Below are 11,310 nucleotides of genomic sequence, written 5' to 3'. Positions count from 1 at the left end.
TCCTTCCTCTGCAAGAAGATCTGCTGCAAGAAGATCAAAGCATGGGCAGAAAAGGCTCAGCAGAGAGGTAGATGTGGTCCTTGCAAATATGCAAAAAGTGCTCATGCATTTTGCAATTACATGCATGCAATTTGAAGGATGCAACTGCATTTTGAGCTTGAGGTTTTGAACAGTTATAGGTACGGCTTTGCAGTTCAGCTGTGCACTGCATTCTTCCACTGGGATTATGGAGTTCTTTTTGCCTTTTCTCACAATCAGAACATGGTGTTGGAAAGCTCTTATTAAAACAAGCAAACGAACAAAAAACTTCTTTAAGGGGGGGGAAAAGGAAAGTGAAACTTGGGTGGAGTTAAATATATGTCTGTGTGTCCATGAGAAACAACTATTTATTTTAATAGTTATTTTAGTAAGCTATTTTTTCTATGTGACCGCTTTATATGATTAATCTTTTAATGAGATTACAAACACACAAATACTATTATGTTCTCTCTGGCTGATTTTTATAGAGGCTTTTAAGTACTTCATATCCTCTGAAAGTTTTCTTCTGATGAGCAGCTAATAAACCTAGTTTGGGCACCTGCTACTACTAATTCTTTTTGTGCAATGGGTGCACAATGGGTGCAATCCACTGAAAATGGGCTCAGCCACTTGCTGAGTAAAAGGTAAAGACAAAGTTAAAGGACCCCTGGACGGTTAAATCCTGTCAGAGTCGACTAAGGGGTGCGGCACTCATCTGGCTTTTCAGAGCGAGGGAGCCAGCATTTGTCCACAGACAGGTTTCCTGGTCATGTGGCCAGCATGATGAAACCACTTCTGGTGCAACAGAACACCGTGATGGAAGCCAGAGCGCACGGAAACGCCGTTTACCTTCCCGCTGCAGCAGTACCTATTTATCTACTTGCCCTTTGACATGCGTTTGAACTGCTAGGTTGGCAGGAGCAGGGACAGAGCAACGGGAGCTCACTCCATCGCGGGGATTCGAACCACCAACCTTCTGATCAGCAAGCCCAAGAGGCTCTGTGAAGTACCACCACTGGGAATGGCCAGCCCAGACTTCTCCACTTGCAACATCAAGGAGCCCAGCACACTCCTTGAGGCTCTGCCCAATCTGTAACCCTGCAGGAGTAACAGCAACACCCTGCCTTCTATATGATGCTCTATCTCCTGACAGTTATTGGCCCTTGCCCAAGAGAAGAAAGGCAGTGGCAATGTGAACACTCTCTGCTGCTGCAGCTGCCGAAAAAGTTAAATGTTTGAACAAGGCAAGGAAAGTGAGGTGAGGTGAAGTTCTCCTTCTGCCTTTGTAAGCCCACTCCCCTCCCTTTCTCAAAACAGCACAAAGTTATTTGCACCACCTTCTTCTCCCCATTTCAGGTTTTCCTCAAAGTGTCCCTACCTGAGCAAATCTCAAAACGGGTGCAAATAATACCCAGCATAATATCTAGAGGTTATTTCACCTTGTTAAAATCCACAATGACTAACACCTCGCGTGATTCAGAAAGAAAGAAAGAAAGAAAGACATTGATCGGATTAAGTCAAGCTGTTTGAAAAGGGCATTAGGATGAGCTTACCAGTGTTTGTACAATAGCATGGTTTGTTGCATTCATGTAAGAGTTCAATGGAAAGGCACACTCTCCCTCGCAATAATACGCAGCATAACCTTCTGGAGCAATGATCCAGTCCTGGGTTACATCAGAGAAAGAGAAGATTTAGTAAAACACTCCTTAGTACGTTTGACATTTGTAGATGTTCACAGCACTGGCTTCAGCTGATCCATCCCGACCTCTGACTACACCATGGAGGCATTTGCACATAATGATAAGCCATAAAAGGTAAAGGGTAAAGGGACCCCTGACCATTAGGTCCAGTCATGGCCGACTCTGGGGTTGCGGCGATCATCTCGCTTTATTGGCCGAGGGAGCCGGCATACAGCTTCCGGGTCATGGGGCCAGCATGACTAAGCTGCTTCTGGCGAACCAGAGCAGCACACAGAAACGCTGTTTACCTTCCTGCCGGGAAGCACTTTGAGGTGCTTTCAAACTGCTAGGTTGGCAGGAGCAGGGACCGAGCAACGGGAGCTCATCCCGTTGCGGGATTCGAACCGCCGACCTTCTGATCGGCAAGTCCTAGGCTCTGTGGTTTCACCCACAGCTCCACCCACGTCCCTTCTATAATAAGCCATACTTTCTGGTTAATCATGGTTTATCAGGAACAAGCAGTGTGCTAGCCATGGTTTATCAGGAAAGAGCAAGGCATCCTGCCTGATCGCTCCTCCCTTGGCATGAGTGGGATGAACAACAAAGCAGGAAGCCTCAGCTTTGTGTTACATCTGAACTAGGCTGCATGGTTTGTTGCTCCCTAACAAGCCATAAGAACCAAGAATCTAAACCCATGGTTTGTGGTCGACAGGATGATTGTGTCTTGTCAACGTGCAGGAAAACGCAATCCTTGATTTGGACGTAACACAAAATCAAGTCTTCTTGATCCCGCTCACAGCAGGGGAGAAGCAGAGCAGGAACTGGGTAGAATTCGCCAACAAGCAGCTTGTACTTTACTATAATTGCCTATAAGAAAGTCTGGTTGGCTGCTACATGCAAGTGGAGCTATTGAAGGAATAGAATCATAGAATCATAGAGTTGGAAGAGACCATAAGGGCCATCGAGTCCAACCCCCTGCCAAGCAGGAAACGAGGATTTTGTGACTATTCTGCTGCACATCAGGGGTACGGAGCCTCAGATCTAGAGGTCAAATACAGCCCTATAAGCCTTTGCATCTGACCCTTGGGAGTTCCCCTTGCACCATACCCTTGCCCCAGGCCACACCCCTCATTTGGCCCTGCTTCACATCTTATTGCCTGGCTGGTTTTTGCCTTGCTGGAATGTGTCCTTATATCCTGATAATGGTTCTGGCCTGTCTGGATGGAAGACAGAGAGGAGGGTGCAAAAGCTACCCTACTGTACAAAGGCAAAATTTACATGGATTGCTCCACCCACTTTCTGCCTCTGGCCCTGCCCCCAAGTGGCATGTGAGCAGCCCTAAGAAGGTTGCTCAGGAGGAAATGTTGCCCTCCAGCTTATCAAGAACCATTTTTCACTGCATCTCTCGCTTTGCAGCTGGGCATTTTTGGTGGTGCAAGGGAATCAAGTTCCAGCTACTTGGTGAAGGAACCAAATGGCCCCATTCTGGAAGGATGGTTCTGCCAATGGCTTTTGGAGCCAATAACTAGGTGGAGCTTCCATCTTTAGGACTAGTGAATACCCCTTGTTGATGGCCAATTGGGGAGGCAGACTTGGCTTTTGTGCTCCCTGGCGGGCTTCTGGTGGCTGCTGTTTCAATGCTACATCTGCCATCACTCTCAGTAAATCGCTAGTCTTTGAGGATGGCTTTGAAGATGAGCAAGGAGGGGGAGTGTTTGGGGCACCCCACTAAGAACACAAATTTGTTAACCTGCTTCTGAACACACAGGTAATCTTTTGTGAAATTGGAAAACAACTGCATTTGGGGCATGCGCCCCACTGGCATTAAGCAACCTCTTCACATTTTTCAAGATTCAGTACGCAGGGCTGATCAAATCGTGGCTGATTTTGGTGAGGGCATTTGCTCATCATTAAACCAGCAGACTTTCAGATGGGGGCAGCTAAATTAGAGTTCAACAAACTAAGCTGAGAGCATGACCTTAAGGAGTTGCAAATCTGCAGGACTGATCACCAATCAATAATATCCCCCCCCCCCCATCCCTCCGATTGTTATGACTTTGCAGACATACAGTGGTACCTTGTTTTGCGACCGGGATCCATTCCAGAGCCCTGATCGCTAGCCAAAAAGGATGCAGGGCAAAGCGTAAGCGGCAAACCCGGAAGTAATCCGTTCCAGTACTTCCGGGTTTGCCACAGACATTCGCCGGAATGGACACTAGACGAGGCAAACGATTGCGGAGGTATTATCGTACATTAGAAGTTTGCAGCAACTGCCAGGATGGGCTTAGCCACTGCTCTTCTCTAAGGGTCAGAACTTGGAAAACTGGGTCATGGGGTTCACATTACCGGCACAATAGCAACAGAGGACTAAAAATGCACCACAAATCTCTGATTCCAAGCACAGAAATCACATTACCTGCCAGCCAAGATCCCTGAAGCTGACATAGAGCTCATGTTTCTTGCAAGCTTGTCTCTGGTCAGTGCTGCTGTTTTCTGAGTTTGAAAAGTGTTGAGTAGGAAAAGGAGAGAAAAAAATTACCATGTTAGCTGAGATTGACCAGCAGCAAACTACACGGCAATTTTAGTGACTGCACAGCCCAGTTAAGGGCAATTTCTGTCACCCTCACTAGTGACTTACATGAACATTTTAACATCAGACTTTTTTTTGAGTGGGCACATATCAAAATTTGAGTTGGGGGCAGGATCAAAATTCTGCCTCAAACTCTGTGCAAGGAAAAGCTGTTGGCAGTATTGCGAGAGGTGAATGCCATTACACTTCATGACTTATTGTATTATAAGCTTCAACAATAGGAAACGTTGTTAATGAGCATTTTAAGCAGCCTATTGTTTCCTGTGAAAAATCAAGGAAGCCCCCAGAAACAAATTATTGTTACCTCTCATCCACATATTGTATTTGCAAAATCAGCTTTGCCCTCTCACTTAAACCAGGGCAAAACCTCAGAAAAGTAAACGATGCTTCTGTGTTTACACAACCCTAGCTTGTATTTATTCAAGTGCTTTTGCCTATGGCTACTTGTTCATTAACTGGGCAAAGGCAAAACACACTCACACTTTAGCCTCAGTCAGGCTTCTCCTCTCTGGTAGGCAGTTGTAACATCGCACACAAGATGCGGTGCCTATTTCTCCATATAGTTTGGTGCCTGGCTCAGAGTTGGGAACCACGGTTATGTTATGGCTTGATGGCTCTGCGGCACACAATGCGGCAAACTTGTGGATGGCCAGAAGTGCCATCGGTGGGGTCCCACCCAGCCAGTGGAACTCCTGCTCCGCCCATCTTCTACCCTGACTGCTGGCCTGTAAGGCCCCACCCAGAATTCACTCCCTGAAACAGAAATCGTTCCAGCTTTTAAACTGCATTCCCCACCAGGGTTAGCTTTATGGAAAGCACACACCTAATCCCAGCATACCTCCGAGGTTTGACACCCGAAAGGCTTCTTGGTTCTTTGGCGTCTTCGACCGGTTCTGGTTCCGCTGTTTGCCTCCTGCGGAACGGATACTGCGGAGATGCACCTCTGTGGCTTTGAAGAAAGCCACGGTGAAGGGCTGCTTGTTTTGCGGGCCGTGTCTTCCAATAAGACCAGCTAACTTGGGATTGATGCTTTGCCCTAAGGAGATGGGGGACAGACAGACCATTAGCTCTGAAGCGGAGTGTTACCTGCTTCCCATTTGCACCAGGAAGAGCAGGAAGACAAATAGCTGGACCTGCAAACCCACAAGCTAAACTCCCATGGCTTTCCAGACGCACGCTGAGGCTAACTTAAAAACTTGTCGTCGGCATCCATTTGTCTCAAGAGACAACGGAGTGAGCCTCCACGGCTGAAGTCAAGCTGCTGGAGAATCCCAGCGCCTGCTGTGGCTGCAGAGACTGGTAACTCCTAACTGCTGCCCCCTGCTCTCTTTTTGCTGCATCTGCAACACCAAAGAACCACCCCAGGGTGCAAGCCTGTGTGTATGGAGGTCCTGGGCTGCCCAGATGACAGGTCCCCTCTCTCAGTCTCGCTGATGTGGTCCAAAGGAAAGCAGAGCAATATGTTTGGCACCATCCTGGCTACAGGAATTGCCAGAAGGTGGGATGCAAGGCACTCGCCAAAGTGGTGCATGCTCTAGTTAGTTATCTCCCGCTTGGACTACTGCAATGCACTCTACGTGGGGCTACCTTTGAAGATGACCCGGAAACTACAAATAATCCAGAATGCGGCAGCTAGGCTGGTGACTGGGGGCGGCCGCCGAGACCACATAACACCGGTCTTGAAAGAGCTACATTGGCTCCCAGTACGTTTCCAAGCACAATTTAAAGTGTTGGTGTTGACCTTTAAAGCCCTAAACGGCCTTGGCCCAGTATACCTGAAGGAGGGTCTCCACCCCCATCGTTATGCCCGGACGCTGAGGTCCAGAACAGAGGACCTTTTGGAGGTTCCCTCACTTCAAGAAGCAAAGCTACAGGGAACCAGGCAGAGGGCCTTCTTGGTAGTGGCACCCACCCTGTGGAACGCCCTCCCATCAGATGTCAAAGAGATAAACAACTACCTGCCATTTAGAAAACATCTGAAGGCAGCCCTGATCAGGGCAGTTTTTAATGTGTGACATTTTGATGTATTTTTAATCTTTGTTGGAAGCTGCCCAGAGTGGCTGGGGAAACCCAGCCAGATGGACGGGGTACAAATAATAAATTGTTGTTTTTGTTTTTGTTGTTGTTTGTTGTTGTTGTTGTTGTTGTTGTTGTTATCTTAGGGGCTCTACTCTGGATTTGTGAAGGGTTTACTCCTTTGCCCTTTCTTCTCTGAAAGATGTCCCCACAAGTCAGTGGTTACAGATTTTTTTTACTCTTCCGGTTTGCTCCCAAAGCCTTTCTCACTAGATTTAGGATCAAAAACTGGGCCCTGAAATTACGGCAGCTTTTCTCGCAAGCAATGCTTCAACACAACAAATGTTGTGTTATATGCCACGGTGCCCAAACTGAAGTAAATGTTATGTTATGCTAGGTCAACTTCAATATTAGACTTCCCTGGGTTTTTATTATTATTATTATTTATTTATAGTATTTATTTTGCTTTTTTGCTTTTAAGAGAGGTTTCTTTGAGTTCAGCAGCTTAGAATTTGATGTGATCCTGTAAAAAGGAACCATAAAAACTAGGCTCAGCAGAACACTAAATTCTCACTGGAAGGTTATTGGCTTAAAATAAAAACGTCTCATCTTAAATGAAGTCCAGTGCCATTCCGGATAGATTGCGCTTGAGGGCAAGAAATGGCTTTAGTCTTTCCAATATATTTTGCTTACTGACGCCAACTTTTGAACTTCGGTGTGCAAGCTGGATTATGCCTGGCTATTCAGATCTGTGTATTCCCACAAGCCAGGGTTGATTGTTCTCGATGCTGCAGCCTAAAGGCAGTGTGGTATAGTGGTTAGTGTGTTGAGCCAGGACACGCAATACCAGGGCATATCATCACTCTGCCATGAAGTTCACTGGGGTGACTGTGAGCCGGTCATTCACCTTCTCAGGCTAGCCTACCTCAAAGAGTTGGTGTGATGATGAAATGGGGAGGGAGAGAACCATGTGTGCCACTTGGAGCTCATTGAGGAAAGGTGGGAAAGAAGTCTAAACAAATATATTGTGGTAGTCCACTAAGTTTTACTCAGAGCAGATCCATTGAAATTAATGGACCTAGCTTGGCCATGTTCGTTCATTTAAATGGGTCGACTTTTAAGTAAGATGCCACAAGAAAGGGGATCACTGCTCTTTTGACCTGCTCTCGCCTAGGCAAATTCAAAGTATTTACAGCAGGCTGGGTCAATTTAGAATCTTATTATTGGCTGCCAATTATAGGAGAACAGGATACTGAACTAAATGTGCTTTGGGGCTGATCTTGCATGGGTATTCGTATGCTCAAATGGTTGCATTATTTAAACAACAACGGTTCTTTAGTAATAATAATATAATAATAATTTATTATTTATACCCCGCCCATCTGGCTGAGTTTCCCCAGCCACTCTGGGCGGCTCCCAATCAAGTGTTAAAAACAGTACAGCGTTACATATTAAAAACTTCCCTGAACAGGGCTGCCTTAAGATGTCTTCTGAATGTCAGGTAATTGTTTATCTCTTTGACATCTGATGGGAGGGCGTTCCACAGGGCGGGCGCCACTACTGAGAAGGCCCTCTGTCTGGTTCCCTGTAGCCTCACTTCTCGCAATGAGGGAACCGCCAGAAGGCCCTCGGCGCTGGATCTCAGCTGAAAGATGGGGGTGGAGGCGCTCCTTCAGGTATACAGGACCGAGGCCTTAAGGACTTAAAAACCGATACTGATGTCCCACAATTAAATGTAAAGAGACAACCATATTCTCAAATGACTCTCCTTAGGCTTCAGCACCTTGGAGGCTATATAATTCGATGCACAGTTCCTTGGGAGTGAGTCCCATTAAACTCAACGAGACTTTGTGCCAAGCAAATGCACAGAGGTTCAGGCTCTGCTTTCCTTTCCTCCGCAATGAGACAAACAGGATGTGAACCCGTAATAAGTAAGAAACCCAAGTAAGCTCCGAGAAGTCAGCTGCTGCTCCAACATATTGTCAGGGAGGAAAGAATTAAGAGTGCTTAGAAGATGACAGAATGCCCCAGGCTAAAAAATTACTTCAGCCTCTCTCGCATTGCTTCACTTTATCCAAACTTTCTAAGAGTAAACAAAGAGCCTTTAAAATTCCCTTTCCTTTCCTATCGTTGCTGGATCTCGCTGGCGCTGATACAAAGGAATCGGGATTGCTATTAAATATGAACTAATGTCTTTCATTATCGTTTCAAACAACACTTCAAAACAACTCGGCTTGGGCTGACCAAGGTCTCCATGGGACAACTGGGATGGACACCAAGGGCCGTGTCAATGCCATGCATTCCATCTGTTCCTCGGCTAAGCTACTACCCATATAATGGATCTCCTTGTTCCTCCTGGTTTTCATTCGTGCTTGGTTTGGAAAAAGGGAAGTCTGTTTCTGGTGAGGGCAGGGACAGGGTGTTCTGAATGTTGCCAAAAAAAACCCAGAAATGGGTCCAGGGTCTGGGGCCAAGATGTCACCAATCGCATTGTTCTGTTTCACATTTAAATCTTTAAATGCTAGAGAGGCAATGGGGGCACTGAACCTGTGTCTGGGGGACCACTTTGGAGCTGGTTAGGGTGAATAAACAGAAGTCATCCCTGATAAAATGGATTACGTTTGTTGGTTGGGAGTTCTGTTGCACCTGGAAGAAACATTCAGCCTGGGGGTGCATTCCCTCTGAGGATTCAAGGATGTTACCACCTGAATCTGGTGCTGGCCTTGAATATACTGTGTTGGAATTTTTAAATACCTAAGTGGCCAAAGACCCAGCTCGGTACCCCCCCCCCACATACATTTGCGTATACACACACACAAAAAAACCAACCCCTCGGTAGCACCCCTGTAGCTACAGCTCAGAATTGGCTTATATTTTAAAGACCTAAAATATTATGGAAATGTCAATTGGTCCAGATCATTGCCCCCAGCTTGTCCATGGGAGGCTCAGTCCAAGGTAAAGGTAAAGGTAAAGGGACTCCTGACCATTAGGTCCAGTCGTGGCCGACTCTGGGGTTGCGGCACTCATCTCGCTTTATTGGCCGAGGGAGCCGGCGTACAGCTTCCGGGTCATGTGGCCAGCATGACTAAGCCGCTTCTGGCGAACCAGAGCAGCGCACGGAAACGCCATTTACCTTCCCACCTTCCTTACCTATTTATCTACTTGCACTTTGACGTGCTTTCGAACTGCTAGATTGGCAGAAGCAGGGACCGAGCAACGGGAGCTCACCCCGTCGCGGGGATTCGAACCGCCGACCTTCTGATCGGCAAGTCCTAGGCTCTGTGGTTTAACCCACAGTGCCACCCGTGTCCAAGGTTACCTGTCACTATACCAACATTCCCATAGAGCTACCCAGTCTTAAACCCCACCAGGATGTGGATCTGCTCAACCTGGTCTCACTTGACCCTGCTTTGTGCCCACTGACTCTGCTTGCTGCTGGTCCCTTGCCGATCAGAACCCTCATTCTGCTGGGATTATTACCTGCTGCAACACAGTGGGTAGGAGTGGTCTAACCAGCTCCATCAGCAGACACCCTGTGCCAGGGCAACACTTGAGCAATGGGGTTTCCTCCCCTCTCTTCCACCTGCACCCACCTCTCCTGCAAAAATATGGCTCTGGGTGGGTCAGGAGAACCCTAGAACAGTGCGCAGGGAGAAGGTATTGTTCCGCCTGACTAGCCGGAATGTTTGCACAGACGATTGGCAAGAGTGTGATGCTGAATTTCACCCAATGCCTCTGGAAGTATTCCAAGAAGCATCGAAAGGGAAGGACCATAATGCTGGATGGAACGGGAAACATATATAAGGATGGTAGATGTCAAGTGGACACTAGAAGGACAAGAAGTAATAGTCATAGGAAAGCAGCAGATACCTATATAAAGCATGGAAAACTACTTCTAAGACTTCAGTAGGCTGGGTCCATCCAAACTCTTATCAGCAATCATGAGGGACAGCATCATCCTTTTTTCAAAAGCAAATGAATGCCAAAGTGACAGTCTTTGAAACTATCTGGTTCCTGTGGAGCTGCTCCAGTAGAGCTCCGTTATTAATCTGGCCCATGTACGGGAGGCAGGAAAGATGAACAAATCTGGGCAGCAAGAATGGAGGGTTGGGATATGAAAATGTTGCCATTTCTAAAAACAACTAGCCATAAACTGCAGGATGGGAAGCCAAAATAGAGATTTGTCAGCGATGACCTTTCTGAAACATACCATCTATGCTTTCCACTGATAGCTGCAAGCCGAGGTTGTGTTGTGGGTTGACCACCCAGTGATTACTAGTTGCTGTAATATCAAACACTAGCCAGCCTTCTTCTGCAGCCCAAATTGTCCGAGTGTCGAGCAAGTACAAATCTGAATCCCTAGAGAGGGATAAAGAAAAAGGAGAGAAAATCATTAGGATTTTAGGACATATTACTACATTTTATTACATTTAAAGAATACTAAAAGCAACCATGGATAAACCATATACAGCAGGAATAGCAGACAGGATGCCCTCTAGATGTTGTTGGGGCTGTAATTCCCTGACCACTTGTCATGCTTACTGGGGTTAAGAGGAAATGGAGTCCAACAACATTGGGTAATCTCTGACCTAAAGAGTAGCACCAAAGAGATGGAATAGGCAAATGAAATAAAAAACCCAAAAGCATTTATGACATTTAGCCCTCCAAAAAATTGCAAAGTTTATAATTTACGGGAAGAAACCACACGCTTTGGTGCTGACTCTGCTGCTTACAGTCAAGTCTGTCTTTATACTGAGGTAGACTCTGGACCACAACACCTCAGGCAGCAGCCAAACAATACCACACATTGCAATCAGCCAAAAAACCCAGGCAGGCAGCAATCACACCAACTCTCTAACGGATACAGACAAAACACACACATACACAGGCTGGCCAACAGATAATGCATAAAAAGAACATATTAAAAGAATACTAAGCTGCAATTCTTTCTTGGGGTAAAAGGTAAAGGTAAAGGACCCCTGGACCGTTAAGTCCAGTTAAAGGCGA

The 11,310-nt window shown here is 46.5% G+C and overlaps 1 protein-coding gene across 2 annotated transcripts in view; it reads right to left on the bottom strand.

Moving 5' to 3' along the window:
• BMP7 (bone morphogenetic protein 7) overlaps positions 1-11,310 on the bottom strand; it is an 80,996-nt gene that overhangs the window by 5,235 nt on the left and 64,451 nt on the right. Inside the window, exons 3-6 of one of the 2 annotated variants that reach the window (XM_081011399.1) lie at positions 10,514-10,662; positions 5,111-5,323; positions 4,114-4,190; positions 1,572-1,682 (exon numbers count right to left, since the gene is read on the bottom strand). In XM_081011399.1, the coding sequence (XP_080867525.1) occupies positions 1,572-1,682; positions 4,114-4,190; positions 5,111-5,323; positions 10,514-10,662 (550 nt within the window). The remainder of the gene's footprint in view (positions 1-1,571; positions 1,683-4,113; positions 4,191-5,110; positions 5,324-10,513; positions 10,663-11,310) is intronic. The other variant, XM_081011400.1, reaches the window with a different exon arrangement.

The sequence above is a fragment of the Podarcis pityusensis genome (assembly GCF_964106645.2).
Source record: "Podarcis pityusensis genome assembly, chromosome: 6".
In the NCBI taxonomy this organism is placed as follows: Eukaryota; Metazoa; Chordata; class Lepidosauria; order Squamata; family Lacertidae; genus Podarcis; species Podarcis pityusensis.
Note: the sequence above shows the minus strand (reverse complement) of the source record. Positions and strands in the feature narration are given on the sequence as shown.